The sequence below is a fragment of the Ambystoma mexicanum genome, chromosome 3p, assembly GCF_040938575.1.
Source record: "Ambystoma mexicanum isolate Mex_15411 chromosome 3p, UKY_AmexF1_1, whole genome shotgun sequence".
Lineage (NCBI taxonomy): Eukaryota > Metazoa > Chordata > Amphibia > Caudata > Ambystomatidae > Ambystoma > Ambystoma mexicanum.
Window position 1 is genome coordinate 30,807,298 of NC_090925.1, and position 20,040 is coordinate 30,827,337.

General features: G+C 46.8%; 1 protein-coding gene across 2 annotated transcripts in view; it reads left to right on the top strand.

Moving 5' to 3' along the window:
* LOC138580097 (transient receptor potential cation channel subfamily V member 5-like) overlaps nucleotides 1-20,040 on the top strand; it is a 388,386-nt gene that overhangs the window by 80,260 nt on the left and 288,086 nt on the right. For both annotated transcript variants that reach the window (XM_069650376.1, XM_069650377.1), the window contains exon 3: nucleotides 10,698-10,820. In XM_069650376.1, the coding sequence (XP_069506477.1) occupies nucleotides 10,698-10,820 (123 nt within the window). The remainder of the gene's footprint in view (nucleotides 1-10,697; nucleotides 10,821-20,040) is intronic.

A 20,040-nucleotide genomic window follows, 5' to 3' on the forward strand; every position in this document is an offset into this window, starting at 1 on the left:
CCACAATGGGAGGCCGGCTGACGAAGTTCGTCGGCGTGTGGGAGTCCATCTCCACCGACCGTTGGGTGCTGGATACCCTGGCCCATGGGCACACTCTGGAATTTCTAAAGAAGTGCCCCCACATTCCTCCCGTGGCCAGGAAGGAAAATCACGTCCCTCAACTGCTGTTGGAGGTAAGGGCGATGCTCATGAAGGGAGCCATCGAGCTCGTCCCAAAGAGGCTCCGGGCTCCGGAGTATACTCAAGATACTTCCTCATCAGGAAGAAGACAGGAGGATGGTGTCCCATCCTGGACTTGTGTAGGCTAAACAAATACATCAAGGCACAGAAGTTCTGGATGGTCACCCTCCAGCACGTGCTGGGCCAGCTGGAGGAAGGCGACTTCCTATCGTCGTTGGATTTGAAGGATGCGTACTTTCACATCCCCACCCTAAAAGGACACCAAATGTTTCTCAGGTTCGTAGTCCAAGGGCGGCACTACCAGTTCAAGGCCCTCCCATTCGGATTGAAGTCGGCGCCCAGGGTATTCACCAAGTGCCTAGCTCCAGTGGCAGCGTGGCTGCGCCTGCAGGGGATCCACGTCTACCCCTACCCGGACGATTGGCTCATCCGAGCACGAACAAGGGAACTCGCCGTCGAACACACAGCGAAGACCGTCCAGCTGCTCACGGACCGGGGATTCTCCATCAACTTCCCCAAATCCCACCTGGTTCCGTCGCAGGTGGCACTGTTTCTGGGAGTCAAGCTCGATACAGTAGCACGACTGGCCTCGCCGTCGGAGGAAAGGACGAAGGCCATCCTGGGCAAGGTGCAGCGTCTGCTGGCCACGGACGTGGCTAGGGTGTGGGCATTCAAGTCCCTTCTCGGGATGATGCCCTCGTGCATCTATCTGGTGCGCCTGTGTAGGTTTCGGATGCGTCCTCTACAGGAGTTCCTCGACGCCCGATGGATACAACCGGCGGGCAGTTTCGAGGACAAGATCTCACTCGACAAGGGTTTCCGCCAAGCAATTCGGTGGTGGGGCACCCGCGCGTATCTCGCGGCGGGCACAGACTTTCAGAACCCAGTACACCAGGTGACGGTGATGACGGATGCCTCCCTGGAGGGGTGGGGAGCGCACACTGGAGATCTTTGCGCAAGAGGCCTTTGGCTCCCAGAGGAGAGGCCACTCCACATCAACATACTGGAGCTACCAGCGGGTTTCTGGGCCCTCAGGTCATACCTCTCGTCCCTCAAGGGCAAGGTGTTGAGGATCTTCACCGACAACACCACCACGATGTTCTACATCCGGAAGCAGGGAGGAACCAGATCCCCAGCCCTATCCAAGGAGGCCCAGGATCTGTGGCACTGGGCCGTCGCCCAGGGGATGTTTCTGGTACCCTTCCACCTGGCAGGAATAAAAAACACCATTGCCGACTCACTCAGCATGGAGCTACGCTCGTGCCATGAGTGGAAACTACGCCAGGATCAAGTGGACCAACTCTTCCAGCGATGGGGCAAACCCCAGATCGACCTGTTCGCGACAGCAACCAACTCCATGTGCCAGAGGTTCGCCAGCAGGTTTCCCCAGCCGAGGAGCATGGGCGATGCTTTCTCGTTCCCCTGGGACGGCCTGTTCCTGTATGCGTTCCCTCCGTTACCGTTGCTACTCCGACTCATCAATCAACTCAAGAGGTCCCAGTGCAGGATGATCCTCATCGCACCGGCGTGGCCGAGACAGATCTGGTTCCCGGACCTTCTGGACTTGTCAGAGTCCCCACCGATCAAACTGTCAACGGACACAGATCTTCTCTCCAGAGAAGGAGGCGCCATCCTTCATCACGACCCGGGGTCGCTGAACTTGCAGGCTTGGCTCCTGCAGCACTAGAGTTTGGAGGGTACGATATCCCGGCGGACTGCAAAGAGGTCCTTGCAAAGGCCAGGGCGTCCTCAACTCTCAAGTTCTACGCACACAAGTGGAAGATGTTCTCTCTCTGGTGCCGTGCACAGAAGATCAACCCTCTACGGATTACGGCCCCTCAAGTGCTACCGTACCTACTGTCGCTGGCCAAGGCGGGACTGGCGCATGCTTCCATCAAGATACACCTGGCAGCGATTTCACGATACACCACAACTACAGGACGTCCAGCCCTGTGGTCTCATCGCCTGGTGAAGGAATTTATGAAAGGACTGTACTGATCGTTCCCGCCGGTGAAGGCTCCGGCATGGGAGCTCAACGTGGTGCTGACCAGGCTCATGGGGGCGCGAATTCGAGCCTCTGCATTCGGCACCGTTGAAGTTCCTGTCTTGGAAGACAGCATTTCTTGTGGCCATCACCTCTGCATGACGAGTGGGCGAGATCCAGGACCTATCCTGCAAGCCTCCATACTTGACTTTTCACGAAACGAGGGTGGTGCTGAGGACGCACCCCTCCTTCATGCCCAAGGTGCCGTCGGACTTTCACCTCAACGAGCGCTTGGTGTTACCAGTTTTCTTCCCGTCGCCTTTGTCGCTGGCCGAGAGGACTTTGCACTCGCTGGATGTAGCTAGAGCGTTGAAGTTCTACGTGGACCACACAAGGAGTTTTCGGAAGACTTCACAGCTGTTTGTGAATTTTGGACATGTAAATCAAGGGAAGGCTCTCTCGAAGGCTTCCATTTCCAGATGGCTCTCCGGCTGCATCATGAACTGTCACCAGTTGGCAAACCGACCGTTGCCCGGCCGTCCGAGAGCCCATTCGACCAGAGCGATCACTGCTACCATGGCATTCTTGTCTGGCGTGCCCCTGCTGGACATCTGCAGGGCTGCTACATGGAGGTCGACGCACACCTTCACGAGATTCTACTGCGTCGACCGTGATTCCAGGGAGGAGTCCAGAGTCGGCCAGGCAGTGCTGCGTAACCTGTTTGCTTAAGGTGAGCCTGGTGAGGAGTTAAGAGATGCTTAATGTTGAGTTTATGTAATGCTTAATGGTGAGCCTTGCCACCTCCCGTGGTTGTGCATGTGTGTACTGCTATGTATTCTTATATTCATGAGCATGTGAATCCATTCCAGACCCCATGCTGGAGAAGGAACAAGTTACTTACCTGTAACTGTTGTTCTCCAGCATGGGTCTGGCATGGATTCACATGCAAACCCTCCCTCCTACCCCTCTGCGGCTCTTCACTTGGTCATACTGCCACTTTACATGCTACCAAATCTGAGGATGGCTGCCAGGGGTGGGGCTAAGGGAGAGGGCAGTCATTGGCTGGTGCCAGTATGACCCAGAGACCAGTGATTGGTTACTACTAAGAAAGACAGATCAGAAACGAAACTGATACTGATTTTTTCTTTACCGAGGATTCCCAGGCTAACGACGGGGAATATTCATGAGCATGTGAATCCATGCCAGAGCCATGCTGGAGAACAACAGTTACCGGTAAGTAACCTGTTCCTTTTAGGTGCACCAACACATTTCTTGATGAAAAGCAATCTAGAGAAGGCAGTTGTAAGAGATTTAGCCAAAGTCAATAGGCCTGTGCCAAAGTTGGTACAAGGCAAAAGTGCCCAGGAACAAACTGTTCTAGTAGCTGCAGTGAAGTCTTTGTTTAGCAGCTGAAAAGGCGGTTGCAGGAGGAAAAAGACAATGTTAGATGATAGGGGCGGCCAACCAAGAAGGTAAGTAAAGGATTTAAAACACCTTTAGCAGTACCCAACGAAACGGGAGGCCTAGCGGAACAATGTACCTTAAAAGTAGAAGAGGCTCCTGCGGTGGCGGTAGTTTCTAGAGATCCAGCAGAGGAAGAGAGGCTCTCATCGTAGAGGAAGGTTCGAGTCACTGCACTGCCCAGGGATGAAGCCAGCCGCGGTGATGCCGAAATGGATTAAAAGGTACGCTCCTTTAAATCGCGGTGGTGGTGGACGGGTGCCTGGCTATCCAGTCTCCTAGTGCTGGGCACTGGCGATTCGACCAAGGCAGGTCCTGGAAGGCGATTGGTGAACTGGTTGGCCCCAGCAGGTCTAGGGAAGAAGACTCTTGCAGGGGAAGATCTTCTCGAGTCGATGGAGAAAAGTGGTGAGGATCTGCAGCAGGTCTTCACCGGTGGTTCAGTCATTGCAGATGTCTTCAGCTTCTCTCCTCTTCGGGTTTCTTAGTCCCAGTGGCAATGTCTTGTTCTCCAGTCCTCAGAGCCCTCCTTTTATGCAGAAAAACCCCCATTCATACAGCCTAGCTGTTTCTCACACAGCGGGGTGGTTATCCTGGCGGGATAACCCCCCAGCCTATTCGGGCACAGTGCGACTTGGGTTGCCTAGGTAACCCTGTCCAGGGTGCCTATTCCCCCTCCCACACATCCTGTCCACCCCAGATTCAGTGGCTCCGAGAGGAGGGCTTCTGTGCAGAAGCCCGACAAAAGGACGAACAAAAGATCCCCGACCTGGGTTAGGATTTCAGAGAAAGACTTGAGAAAGAAATATCAAAGATCTGGCAATAAAAACCTACCGGAGTAAAGTTAATAATAAAATAAATAGCGGTTTGTTAGAGGCTGTCAGTAAAAGTGGTAGCCTCGAACAATGGGAAAATCTGATACGAAAATATTTGCGGTTGAATGTTAATGGTAGTAACCACTGCCACCAGCCAGAAACTTTGGAGAGAGGGACTGGGTGGTACCCTCTCAAAAATGAACACCAGTGAAAAACTATTAACCCTTTCCAGTACTTCCATAGTAAGATGGGTTGTACTGGTTTTGTTCATAACTATTGACTAGTAAAGTCAATGTGGACGTTACATGTCCTGGGAGGCAGTACTCAGTCCCAGGGTATGGAGTCTATGTTTGGGGGTCACTATGACACCCCTGTGTTACTGCACTGAGGGTGCTGTGTAACACACATGTAAAAAAGATGATACCTATGAGGGTGAGAAAAACCCCATAGACCATAAGCACAAAAATAGCCTAAAACACACACAGCAATCTGTCTAAGAGTGGGAAAAAGAGTCTCGCTCTTAGTAGGAGAAAAAAAAACCTTAAAATCCAGCAAAGCTGCTGGGGGACTATAGGTAAAGGAAATTAGCCTTAGAAGAGAATTCTCCCTAACAATGACCTATAGCAACTTCAATGTCCAATCAAATGTAAGAATAGCACTCTGCAACACTCTTTACACTACTCCATGGTCACGTGAAAACATGTGTTCTGCAGTGTAAGGGCTGCACAGTGACTTCAGTACAGCTCCTTGAAGCTTACTGGCTGCTAACATGTGACCATTGAACCTCTGTGCACACTGCCCACTGATACGTTAGTGTGTCTCACATGCATATTCTTGGGGCAGACACACAATACATCACCCGTGTGACTGGTACAATGTCCGGTATTACCTTTGCTGGCCTCACACATGGTTTACTGGCATGTATATTCATGTGGCAGACACATGATATGTGAATGGTGCAATTCCCGGTATTACCTTTGCTGGCCTCACACATGGTTTACTGGCATGTATATTCATGTGGCAGACACATGATATGTGAATGGTGCAATTCCCGGTATTACCTGTGCTTGCCTCAGACTTGTATTGGGTGCCAACTGTTTTAGATTTATTTATGCGCTTTAGCTTAAATTCAGCCTTTCATGCTTTAAACTGTGTTAATACAACATTAGATTATAAGAATGCGAAACCATTATTATTCAAAGACAACATTAATTATAAACAATAAAATGCAGATACATTAATGTAATTTATTTTTTAAAACAAGCAATACATCTCAAAGATGATATCTAAAATCCCCCTAATTTGATAAAATCATTAATTTTAAAAGTGATATTGCAGCCAAAACGTTCTCCACGACTTAGAAGTACCTCCCTCCCGCCAAACTGAGACCCAGCTGAGTCCTTAATCTCCATCTGCGCCATCACCCTTCTGAGATAACAAGCCACGGAGTGTGTGTGTGATGTAGGGGGGGTGGAGCGGGGGGGGGGGGTTCCGGGTCATCGCGTTCTCCCATCGGGAAATCGCGAGTTTAGATCTGAACACTGCCAGCGCGCTCAACCGGTCTATTCTATAGAGATTAAGAGCCTTTTATACAATTTATTAGAAACCTCCCTGAAATGTGATACACATTTTGTATACTCTTAGGCTAAACCCTTGCTCCTAGCCTGCGTAAAGTTTTCCTCCCAGACCTTAAAAAGGGCTTTGCTTCAAACATGGAGTGTCAAACTGCACCTGTGCTGACAACCTGCACCTCTATTGAGTCACTGAAGAATTCATTCAATTCAGCAGCGGTACTTAATTCCATACCCTTCCAAGAGATCAAAGGTCATTACAAAGACACGGTAAGGTCAAACGCTCTGCGTCTTATATTTTAAGGCAATAACCAAAACCCTTTCTGCTTACTACGGTAAAAAGAGGCGTGAGTCCCAACTCTAATGACATCTATTCGATCAGATTAAGATATTACATTTAGTAATCCTGGGTCAATACCCCATTTACTTAGTTTCGTCCATAAAAATTGCCTATTTGACCTGTCGAAAGAGCCAAGATGTCCATGTGGCCGAGACGTCCCTGAAGTCTGCATAGAATTGTGGATTTCCAGCCCTGTTCGTTTTTTTTGTTACCAGAATTGATTTAAGAAATATCTTCTCCATGGTAGACATCTTTGCTATAAGCCCCGTTTGTTCCAACAGAAGTGTATTATTCTTGATGGCCTGATAATTCAATTCTCTTAAGAGCAGTGAAGAAAAGATCCTACTGGTGCATCAAGAAGGGCAATGTATCTATTGCTTGCTGGATTTCCTCTGAAACATTTTTTAAATATGGGAATCAAGTAAGCCTTGATCAAGGAGCAAGGTGGTTATTTCGTTTTCAATGTTCTTTTAATATCCTGCATACTAGCTGTTCTCAGTTGCTGAGCGACCGGGCCTAGGCGCTTGAGATGTGTTTAACATTATTATAGATTGTATATCCCATATGAGCGGTAAGTTCTTGAGTTCCAGGTCGTATTGGAATGGAATTAGAACAGTTGTAAACAGTAGAACTGTGCCACAACAAAGAAGGTCCAAAAACTACAGTTGCTACTGTATTTTAATTAGTGGTCTAAACAGCCTGACACGTGTTTGGAGCGTAGCTCTTCCTCTGAGGCTCTACCAATATAATCAATTTTGTTTAGAAAATACATTGATATATACATTGCCATTTACAATATGTAGTCCAGACCAAGGGGTCATTAGAGGTTGTGCCACATATATATATAAAAGGTTCTTGTTAATATCAACATTGAGTGCAACCCAAAACAGTGCATGTTAGCCTGATAAATAATATAAACCAATTATTGTGAAAAATGCAATTAAGCAATTACCATTCCAGTAGTGGCATCAAAACAATCCCAGAATCAGGAAAGTAAAGACAAAATAACAAAAAACAACAACAACTATTAGCCAAAGAGGTGGAGAGACAACCGTGGGCAGATCTATAATAGTTCCAAAATTCACATAGTTATGTTTTAGGGGCACAATGAAAAGGCATATTTACCAAAAATGATTGTCCAGTCTGATACTCTGCACAATAGATGATCACAAACAGTGTGAATAATAATTTAGCACAGACCAAAAGTTAAATTGCCATTCTTGCTACTAAATACATCTAGCTTCATTGCACTTACCAATTAGGTGTAGTAACCAATATATAGTTCCTAGTCTGGAATCTAAGTCATGAATAAGACAGAATTACACTAACTATAGAAAATAATTAATATATGTTTAAAAACAGAAAGATATTATTGTTTTACCTTAATTAAGGCTTCGATTGCAAATGCACAGTAATAAGAGCTTCAGCGTATCCAAATTACTGCCGTAATTGAAAGGGATTAGAGTCAACAATAACAATGAGGGTTCCGCGAAGTTGAGTTAGCCAGTACGTCAATTCCAATTCAAAGAAGAGGGGGAAAAAGTAACAAGCAAGCCTAAATTTGAACGCGGGTCTTCATTAATCAAATTGCTGCTCATTAAGTATTGGCAGGGACCGTATGAATGTGTACAGATGTCTCGCTTACCTGCCTTCTGGCATACGAATGATTCAAGGGAGGCCGCGTGAGCGCATTACCAGTGATTATAATGAAACGCTATACCGCGGGCTGCAATGGGCTCTGCGGTATCTCAAAGGCCGCCATCTTATGTGAGGAAGTCAACCTCACACAACGATTACGACCATACGCACGGTGGAATACCCAGACTAAATCGGGGAAATTCACTGTGTCGCTTGCACATAGTATTATGGGCCACTTGGAAATTAGACAAATGCCAAAATGATGCCGCACTGAAATGGGAATTAAAGTGCACGTGCTATAATTGATGATTGATTGACAGGTAAAACCTACAACCACAGCGCTACCTCCATTGGCAAAGTCGTTCCTTGATCATTAATTTGTAAATTAGAATTGGGTAGTATATATATTGTACAACAGACATGGCCATGATTGTTTATCCACCTAAAACCAAAAGCACATTGAATTCGTATCTCAACCACAATACAAGGGAATAGTACCATACAGTTCCGGCATGTCACTGGCAAATCACAGTCGAACAATGAGTCAGCTTAAATGACATTACAAACTACAACTGTAAGTTAGTAGTGCAGAAAGGCAGCATTATATCACTGAGTGTTAACCATTTGTTGCTCCATGTTAGGACAATTCATCATGTTATAACTATAATGAATATAAATATATGAAATAAACCATCTATGGGAATCAAACGAGAACGCATTCCTGTATCCCACAGACTAATTCATAAAAATACATGAAACTCATGGTGTGAATTTAGACGCAACCAGTCTATGTTTGCAAATAAGACGTGCTTCTAGTTGCCTGGCTTAAGTTCCATATTACCTCCTCTCTTAGGTGGGCATACCTGGGCTAATCCTGTGAAACGAATATCCTTAACATTATCCAATTGGTGACAAGTCTGCCAATGCAGCGCCAGAGGGTATTTAGATTCCTGTTTTGATAAAGTAGAAAAATGTTCCCGAATACAAATCTTGAGAGGCCTAATTGTGCTGCCAATGTACATTAGTCCACAGATACAGATGATGCAGTACACTACGAATGCCGTGTTACAGTTAATGAATGAATTGATTACATGTTTTCCAGTTATACCAAAATCAACCAATTCGGTCTCCAAAGTATACAAGCACATATTACAGCTCCCACATTTGTGAAAGCCTTAGACCCTCCCCTGTGCAGGCCGTGTCCCGCCACTGGGTGGTTGAGACATGAAAGATGGACAGAGAATATTTTTCAAAGTAGGTGCTCTACTGAAGGTAATTGCAGGGTTGGGTTCGAGCCATTTTGTCAAGTCATGATCTAGATGTAGTGAATGCCAGTGGTTCAGGGTGTTACCCTTCCCTCTGGCACAGCAAACTACATCAAAGATCCCTGGTAAGCCCAAGGTGGGCTTAAGCTCAGCAGAGGACACAGCTACCTCAGCTGAGTCCTGAAAACAATAATCAATTCTGGGTTCAGGATAAGGAATCAGGGCAAAACACCCAGCAACAAGGCCTCAGCACAAGGCATAGGTCAGAATAAAACTGGATGCGGGAGCAGGCTCTCTGGAAGAGGGCCTGGAAAGAAGCATAGGGTGACAAACAACCTGCTCCGATGTATGGGATAGGATAGGCATGGTATGGCTCCTTTCTTGAAGGGTTTGGGAACATACCAAGTACAGAAGCTGGGGCTGGAGAGAGAAAGGATATACCTAATACCGAACCCGGGATGAGGATGCAATAACTGTCCATTTTCAACACAAACAAAGTATATGACAGGAAAGCTGTTGAAAAGAATTTGAGACTGGAATTATAATGCTGTAAATCCAAACATGTGTAAAAGATTTGTGCAATGTTTTATGATACACATAAAGTCAATTAATTCATTATGATATCCACATTTGATGATAGCACATCCAGGGCAATATCAAGTCAGCTGGAGGGCCTTCTCCTCCTCTTCCAGGTGCCAGAAGTCTGCAAAACCATAAAATGTTAAGTACAGGAGAACAACATGTGCCAGGAAGAATGGTTTGCAACATGGCAAGTCCACCTGAGCTGACAAACGAGCGGGGGAGGGGTGTGGGAAAGGAGACTGTCTGCCTCCAAGGGGCATCAGAGTTCTGAGCTGAGGAAAGTTCCAGCTCTCTTGAGCCATTGTCCTGTAAAACATATTGCTGTCCATTCAAAGACATGACTGTCCATATATTTCAATGTACACTATTTCTCATGTGTCTATTGTGAACATGTAGCTATTGCTCCCCACATAAACCGTTCCTTTGTCATTTACTCCAATGGTAGGCCTTGCCTGACTGCAGTATCGGACTGTCCATGCTAGCGCAGCATGGTATGACCAGCCTGCCAGGGCCTGGCGGTCTGTGAGCCCACTGCCTCTATGTTGCAGACATTCCTGCCCGTATTTCCCAGAGGCCGCGTACGCATTCTGTAATGGGTAATGATCTTTTCATCGGGCATGGTTTTTGATGTTTTTTTAATTTTTCATGGAACCGTGATCTGTTTTTGGTAATCTGACTGGTTGCCGTACTGGCAATGCTGGGCACATGTTCACTTGCCAGAGTGATCAGTATTTAAATGTTATCATTGGGTATGTCCCACACGCCTGACCTTCCTGACTACTCTATTGCTGATATTTGAAAATGTTATTGATTATACAATCTACCACTTGTTATAACGAGTGCTTTTCTCTTGATCCTCAGGTGCAGTGGGTGAGACTGCCCTGCATGTGGCCGCGTTGTATGATAACCTTGAGGCTGCGGTTGCATTACTCGATGCGGCACCAGACCTGGTCAATGAGCCAAAGACATCTGCCCTTTATGAAGGTAAGAGCAGAGAGACATTTAAAATTTGAGCATGAAAGAGAAAGCTAAGAGTGAGGCAACCTTGTGCTTGGTGTTCAGAGTGTTCTTATTGACTAGTTCTATTAGGGGCAGTTAAACCAAGCATCCTCTGGGGGTCAAGGTATGAGAATGTAGCATTGTGTGCATTCACTAGTTTCACCTTACTGTTCAATGTGTTGATTCTATATCCTGACATTCTGTAAACGCCTTGGAATATCTTTAATTAATTAGAGAGTTTCCACCCTGATTTGCAAACGGAGAACTTTTTTGTGTGATAATTCATGGGATTCTGTCACTTTTCCCAAGGGGGGACTCCTTCCCTATGTGGCTAGGGAGGTGGGGCAGCTTCCAAATATTCCTCCTAGGGGTGGTAATAAGCAGGCGGACCTCATAGCGAGAGACTCCTCCCTCGGGGATAAGGACTCCCTTCTGTTTATGGAACTCCATCATAGCCTCTTGAAGGACATCCCTACATCCCCTCACCCTACTAAGGTATCTGCTCCTGAAGTCTCTATTTGTTACTGTGATGCTGAACCATTCACACCTACATCTTCTAATAGTACTGAGAAGAGAAAGAATATGTCTATACAAAGAGTACTTGTTGGTTAGCAGCCAACCATACTGAAACGAAGAAGAGGGAAAGAGGAGTAGAGATCAACTTGCAAAGACAAACAAAAGGCTCTGCGTTCACGTTGGGGAGGGACCAGTGTTACTTGAATAAAAGAGAGAAAGGACTAACCTTTAATGGGGAAGAAGGAGCTGGGAGATGCGAGTGTGAAGCACCAGTGAAGCCAGAAGTGAGAGCCGGGAGAGCCACGGTCAGGATGGAGAGTGGCCCATCCTGAGCATACAAGTAACAGGCAGGCAAGTCGCAAACCCAGAAGGAAGAAGAGCTCCATGTAGTGGTGTGACCCAAGGAGGGTGGACCGGCTCGTCCATAAACGATGCTGAGACTGCCAAGGCTTCAAAGGAAAACCACCAGGAAGAAGACGCGTACTTAGCTGCGTAAGTCCAGCGGTGAAGAAAGTGGCCTGGACCCCTCAGAAAGAATGGTGACACTTGCCCGCAAAATATGATATGGCATTTGTAACATGCCTATACACACGTGTTTCAAGGTGTGACGAGGCAAGGAAGGGGGAACAGAGGGAGGACAGAGACAAAATTCTTACTAGGCCAAGTGATATTGAGATCGCACAAGTGCAGGGGGGGTAAAAGTGCCAGGGGAAAGGGGAGGGGCAGTGCTGTACATGGGATCAAAACAATAACAAGAATTGTGGCCGGCAGGTGGCAGGTGCAAGGGTAAGTGCAGACAGAAGGTGTCCAAAAGTGCAGGGACTGTAGGGTTACAGATACAGACCCAAGTGCAAAGGTTGTCAGGAGGCAGTGCAGGTGTGCAACTGGGCAGGTAGGGACCTGGACCTGAAATCAGAGGGTAGCCAGGTGACCAGTGCACTATCAGACAGGAAATCAACAGGGGAGAGGAAGAGAGATGGTACATGCAAAGAGGAAGGTCTTGAGGTGCTTCTGGAACCGGAGATGGTTCTCCTCAAGTTTCAGAGAGGCAGAGAGGCTGTTCCAGAGGGAGGCCCCACCTGAATAAAGGGATCTACCACCAACTCCTTGCTTGGAGAAGCGACGGACTCTGAGGGAGTTGGAGGTGGAGGAGCAACGAGCTTGAGTAGGAAGGTATTTACGAAGAGAGAGTTGGAGGTATTGAAGACCCAGGCCCCAGAAGGCCCTGTGGTCAATACAGAGGGCCTTGAACTTAATCCTCGTCGCTACTGGGAACTAGTGTATTTGAGTTTGTTCAAACCTAACCATGCTAGTTAGGATACTATTTTATGTTTGTAGGTATTAAGGACGACTGTTGATGATATGTATGACTACCGTTATGGTCTTTGATTTTAACTGGATGTAACATATGAAGGATATTGACACTGAGGATTTTGTTTGAATAACAATAAATACCACTGTGATTACTTTTTATGAAATGTCAATATAAATTTTCATTGAAATATGATCCTCGATCTAAGTTTTGAATGCTAAAGTCATGTTGAAATTGAAACAAACAATTGCCTTCACTACAGGTGGGGCACTCAATTTTGTGATCGAGTGAACTACATTGGGACAATTGTCCCCCTAGGAGTGCATTTGGGCCTACTGTATAGCGATACATAGTTCTGGTTTTGTCTTGTTATTTGTCCGAAGTGGCCTTCTGACTTTAGCTCATTTGCACCTGAAGGAGTTCTTTTAAACTGTGTATACATTGCATGAAAGGCTATTGTAGCAAATGACCATAAAGAGATATTAGTTTCTCTCTTGGACATTTGACATGTCTGTGCACCCCTACTCCCCTCTCTCCCAGAAGTTCTTAGCCTAACAGGTGGGAGCAGCAAAAGGGCCAAGGAGGCCGGCCAGAGAGTGGCAGGAAAGGAGGGTGCAGGTTTGCCGATGAGGTGAATGTCTGTCTTACTGGCATTAAGGCAGAGATCGTTGGCGGCACACCACTCCTGGTTAGCAGACAGACAGTCAGAGATGAGAGAATGAGAAGGGGTGGCAGAGGGGAGGCTGAAAATTAGCTGATTGTCATCTGCATAGCACTGAAAGTTGGAGCAGAGAGCGGCAATGCAGTGGGTGAGAGGTGCCAGGTATTGGTTGAACAGCCAGGGAGAGAGGTTAGACCCCTGGAGAACACCACAGGTAGAGAGTGAAATAAAGGAAAGGAAGGACCCAAGTTGGACCTGGGAGGGTCGATCACATAGGAACAAGGTCAGCCAGGCCAGGGCCTGATCGGTGATACCCAGGTCATCACGGAGACGATTGAGCAGGATGGCATGGTTGACCATGTCAAAGGCAGAAGAGAGATCAAGTAAAATGAGGACAGAGGGGAGATTAGAATCAAGGTTAGAGAGCAGGTATTCATGGATGTTCACAGATGATAGAAGGTAACAGGCATAATGGGAGACCCAGGACGCAGTCAGGATATAACCGCATCAAAGTTGCATATCCTCGTCACAGTGGTGACCCCTTTGAAACTCAGGAGAAGTACTGGAGTAGTCTCCCTCGTTACAGTGGTAAACTTGAGAGAAGCCAAAGAGAAGGAATACTCTGGAATAATCTCACTCATCACAGTAGTAACACTGAGAGAAGAAACACCGGGGAGTAATCTCCCTCGTTACGGTGGTAACACCAAGAGAAGCCACAGAGAAGAAACATTCAGGAGTAGTCCCCTTTGCTACAGCAGAAGTTACCGAAGCAGCAAAGTCAAGAGTGATCTTCCCCATCACAGTGGTGACAGTGAAACTAATAAAAGTAAAGAGTTCCTCGGGAGTACTCTCCCTCGTCACAGTGATTACATTAATAGCAGTGTAGAGACAAAGAAACCAGAGCTATATAGAGAGAACTTGCAGTGTGGGAAAAGTTCAGGAAGGACCATTGAAATTGTGGAACAAGTCTGTAAAATTCAGTTGGAAGGAGACCTTTGAGGACTATTGGGTGGGTCAGGTAAAGGGAGTCATTCTCCTACCACAGAGCCCTTTGTTGAATCAGAAACTGAAGCAAAAGATTGAAAAGACTGAACCAGTTCACCAGTAGGGAGCCATTCTCCTGGCATTTTGTTTTCTGTGAATGCTGAACTATTTTGTAAGTGTAAAGTAGTAGGGTTAGAGCAGGTTTTAGGACAAGGATGGAGACTTTCTTTTGACCCTCATCCTGACGACGAACACCTGATTTATCTTAGAATTGATGGGGATAACCCTGCAGAGATGGGGAAAGCTAGCCCCTTTTTGCTGATTAGTAAATAAACTACACAATAATGCCACCTCTTTGTCCGACTGCTCGCTCCACATCGCCACAGTTGTCTGCATATATCTGAGCTTTTGGAGTGGGATCTGGCAGAAAACTTGCAATTGTTTCACTTTCCTGTGCATATATTGCCATTGGTAAATGTCAGTGAAAAGGTAAGGCTGGGTGAGGACATCCCTTGACCCTCTCACCCTCACCTGGCCAGAATGATCCATAACAATCCCTAGTTTACCACATTAAGGACATTTGGGTATTTACCAATAATTCCACCCCTTATATCTTTCCGTTTTAAATATGTTCGACAGCTCTGTTCAGATCGTATGTGGCTGGATGTCCATTCTGTAGAAAACCTTCCTCCTTTGTACCCCTCATAATTCCTATAACTCCATTTACTGGATAAGCAAATATTTTCTTAAACATTGTATAATTTTTTTTTGTGACGCGGAATTGATGAATTGAGGCCTACCTTTTAATGATCTTTCAGAAATATAATAATCTTGGTTACTTTAACCGTTTTCGCTCCTGACACGCCAATTCAATGCTTTTCGGTGTAAATTGGGACACATGTAATTGTTCTAAGGGCAGTGAAAGGGTTAAAAGTTCAAGGCTTGCCGTCTCACAATATTATTTCATAAACCTTTAATAGTTGTTTATGTGATATGGCCTGGAACTTTTTATTAGCGCTATACTGAACCCATCAAGACCACCTACTTTGCTAGAAGCCATGGCGGAAACGGTTATCTTGATTTAATTTGTTGTAATAGGGCTGAGAAAAATGTCCCTCATTCCCTGTTCCATTGACGTGAAAGGTCTTCATCTCATCTTCCCATGGGCGCAAATCATCACAATCCAATATTTCATAGTACTGCAAAAAACATTACCAATTCCCTCTGTCTCGGTCTCTGTGCAACTGAATAAGGGATTCATAATTTCAACTGTATCATCTGTGGCTCTTCTCTTCAATATCTGGCATGATAAGAATCAAAAGACTTTGCTACCCTCCTGGAAGTCTTCTGGGCTTTTCACTTTGTAGCAATCTGGTCCTAACTATTTTCCACAGATTCACGAATATCATTCTTGAAGTAACTTCTAGAGACCTTTTCACCCAAGTTTCTCAGCTGCTACTGGCCATGCTCTTTGATTTCTTTGAACTGGTCTCTGTTGCTCTTATCTGCCCTGCTGGAATAGCTTTAAAGGATTCCCAAAGTATCAAGGCCATCCCTTCATGGCCAACACGTTATTATGCAATACATACTCCAAGTGCCTCCAATATTGATGTACCCTCCAATAGAGCGGCACCGAACCGCCAGAAATATGTCCTACTCTTTACTGCTGGCTTACCCCATGACATGACGGCTAATTAAGGATTGGTCAGTTTCGGGTAGTGGCTCAGTGTTTGATGTAATACAAACTTCATGTCAAAGAAATTTTTAAAAAAGTACTATATACTGGCACAGAAATATGCTGCCCAAGACAACCCTACTGTCCAGCCACTGCAGCCTAGTACAAAATAATCTCCCTAAAATGCTTTGGGTGATAAATGCCTCTCCTCCCCTTTTACCAAATCATGGAAAATTCATGCAAGATTAACATCATACATCTACTTCTTGTTGAAATGGCTAAAGGCTGATAAACATCTCCAATGTCTTTGTCAATGTTCAAGAGTTGGAAGATTTTTCCTGATCCCTGCTTCCCCAAATTAATGTATGAGCCATTTTATATCACTCTGTCTGCTAGTGCTTTGGTACTCTCTTTCTTCTTTCCCTGGGAACTGTATACTTGTGAGATGCCACTAACTGGTCTAGGAGTTGTGGAGCTTCCTATGGCATGCAGTGTGCTCTAGTGCTTGCAAATCTGTATCTGCTAATTGTGAAACATAGTTTTTAATTTAATTTTTATTTTTATTTTATTGTTTAAAGTGCAGTCTTAGCTCGAGAGCAGCAGAGCGCTGTACAGAGTGTGGGTCGCGGGCATTTGGGCTGGCATCTTTTAACAGTAGCGCAGTACTGTGAGGTCTTTGCGTCCAGTGGAATTAGTCCTTGGTCAGGTGTTGTTGAAATAGCCGTGTTTTGAGAGGTTTGTGAAATTGGAGACTTGTGGGGGCATTCTGAGCTGACACCAGGATCGAGTTCCACAGTGCGGGTGTATTACAAGAGAAGGATTGTTTGCCGGCCCTTTCTTTGCGGATGAGTTGTGATTCAAGCCGGTTGGCGCGAGGAGCGTGTGCCACCAGATATGTGGAGCTTAGCCGGCAGGTACGCTGGTGTGCTACTCGTGACTGCTTTGTACATGATCCATGCAATCTTGAACAGTATCCTGGCTTGGATTGGAAGCCAATGAAGTTATGTAGGGTGGGAGTAATTCAGTCAAATTCTGTAGTAAGACATGCTCAAGCATGGTGGACTGCTTTTAGAGGAGCCAAGTGAGCAGCTGGGAGCCCTGGAGAGCATTTCCCCCATCGATGTACAATCCCAAAATGGCCTCACTATGGTTCAGAAGTCCTGTGGCGGGATAGAGGGTTTGATTTTTGGAAGGGTTTCTAACATGCGTCAGGGATACCTTAGCTGCTAATTGTTAAACATAGTTTTTAACGTGTTGTCACATGTACCCTTAAGAATCTCCAGGGTCTGGTCGATGTTGCAAGGGTTTTTTTGGCAGTATTTCCAAATGTTTTTTTATTTTTTTACTTTTCTATATTGTATGTGAACTTGGCTAAGGGGTGTTCTGGCTGGACACTCAACCTCCCATGAGCTCCCTCCACCCTAACCAAGGCTTCTCTAACCCCTACCATTCATGTAGGTTCTACAGCTTGGTACTCCTTACTGCCTAAGCTAGTCTCCTGACATGGTGAGGGTTTAAAGGCCAAGGACTTTTCTGACTTACTCCCTCCAGGGTTCCTAAAGTAACCTATTCTACTAGTCCCACGCAAATGGTCTCAGTATTGTTTTTAATGGTGCCTATTTAGTCTCAGACACATTGCTTCTCGCCCGTACTCTTCATTTTGCTCTTTTCCCTGATCTTTCCTCCCTAGTTGCTACTCCCCCTTCTCGTCCTACACCTATTGCGTCCCTCCTTCCACCTCCCTCACCATCTCCTCCCTCTTGGTCCTCTTTTACTCTCAGTCCATCCCTTCTCTCTCTGTCTCATACCTTCTATCTTCTCTCTTCCTCTCTCTTACGCCGCCTAGTTTCTCTTTTGTCCCTCTAGACTTCTCAGTCTTCTCTCCCCTGTCTATTTCTACCACTTCTCTCATCCACTGACTATTTCCTCTTACCTCTAACATCCCCCTCTACAGCCCCTTCCTCCTCTTTCTCTCTCTTTCTCTCTTACTTTTCTTGTCCTCCCTTTCTCTTCCTCTGCTACCTCCTTCACCCCTATAAGACATATTACTCTATCTCCTTCCACCCTACGTACTCTTACACTAAACTTCTAGACCCTTCCCTACTATCACACACTCACAAGCACTCTCACAGCAACACTCTTTCTATTTGGTACACTCTCTCCCACACACAATACCTCATGTCCACCCTCCTCCACTTCCTGCACAGACTCTTCAGCACTCAGCTCTACCTCACCCGAACACCTTTCACTCTTTCTCATCCCTCCAAGTCTTTTATACCCATGATTGCCTTCTTATGGCCTTCCTCCCACCTCCATAGGTTGTGAGTCACAGCTGACACTATGAGTCAATCCATGTCTGCTCTTTTCCTTGGTGGTGAGTCTGTATATGGGAGTCTTGGAAAATAAACTTGGTCCTGCCCCCTTTTCACATGCAGCAATTGAATCAGTCTCTATTTGCTGTGGCCGAGGTTCACTAGTTGGGCTGCTTTCTGGAGTGGCGGTAAGTTGTGTCCCTTTGGTTCTTGCTGACACCCTAGAGTCAGGATCAGTATCTTTGCCAGTGGCTTTGTCCCTTGTCCCCTAGGCTCCTCTGACACAGCATTGCATCTTGGTTCTTGCGTTCCTGAAATGAAAGAGGAAGTCAGGCCAGCATCGATGGTGCAAGTCATCGGGTGGCATATAGTGGTACTAAGATCAACAACCAGGGCACAGTTAGGGGGTTCAAGGATTGGGGCCCTCCCAACTCCCTCAGCCTGCCTTTGATGTGTCTGTGTCTCTCTCTGTATACCACTTTTCTGGGACTGATTGCAACTATTTAGCATGCTACATGAAAGATCAATTTGATAATGCATTCAATCCATTCTATTATTTCTCCAGCATGGGGTCTGGCATGGATTCACATGCTCATGAATATTCCCCGTCGTCAGGCTGGGAATCCTCGGTAAAGAAAAAACCAGTATCAGTTTCGTTTCTGATCTGTCTTTCGTAGTAATAACCAATCACTGGTCTCTGCGTCATACTGACCACAGCCAATGACTGCCCTCTACCTAAGCACCGCCTCTGGCAGCCATCTTCAGATTTTTACCGCACGTTCATGTGTTGGGATCCTCGTGCTATTGCTCTCGAGCGTTAGTGCTATTTTTCGCGCTTTTTCACAAAAAACTTCAATTCTTTCGGTCAAAAGAGCCTCAAGCTCCACCGATCCTACATCCGATCAACGGGGACCCGTGTCGGATTCGTCTGTGCCCCTCAAGGGTGAAGATTTCGTCGAGCTACACTTCGGAGGACTCCAGAAGCTTCTCAGGCCCGGTCTCAGAGATGGCCCAGGAGAAGGGAAGCTCGACGCCCGGAAAGCTGTTCAGGGTCTGCCCTGGATGCCAGCTGCAGAACGTCTTTAAGGAAGACGAACACTCTTTCTGCCTTTACTGCCTTCATGAGGACAAAACGCACGCGGAGAAGGACTGTGCGTTTTGCGGCAACATGTCGGAACGGACCATGAAGGACCGTCATCAACGTCTCGCCAACTGGCTGGAGGGTAAGAGCCCGTCTGGCGAGAAGAAGAAGAAATCCGAGCGGTCTTCTAAGACCTTTGAGGGCGCCCCGGCGACGGGGGCCCAACATAAGGCCAAGCACCGCGAGTCCGCTGGCACCGGGAGCGCCGAACGGTCGGGCTCTACGGGCACCAGGCAGGGCGCACCCTCCCCGGCACCATCAACCACGAGCCAACGCTCTGGGTCGGGTAAGAGGAAGGCCGAGCACCCGGCGAAGCACCTGGAGAGGCCCCGGTCGAGCTCTAAGGCAGAGGAGGAGCGTGGCAGTGCCCCCTCCCTCAAGGATAAGGCGGTGAGCGCACCTAAGGTGGTGAAGGCCTTGATCCATCCGACCAAGCCCTCTATCGAAACGGTCGCGGCGGCCCTGGCTCAGCCTGTGGAGGCTGCGCCAGTGGTGGCGACCTCAGGGCCCAGAATCTCCCTGCCTCCTCGGAGGGAGTCTTCTTTTGTGCCCATCGATAGGACCCCCGTGAAACCCTCCGTGGGGAAGAAGAAGGGGGGGCAGG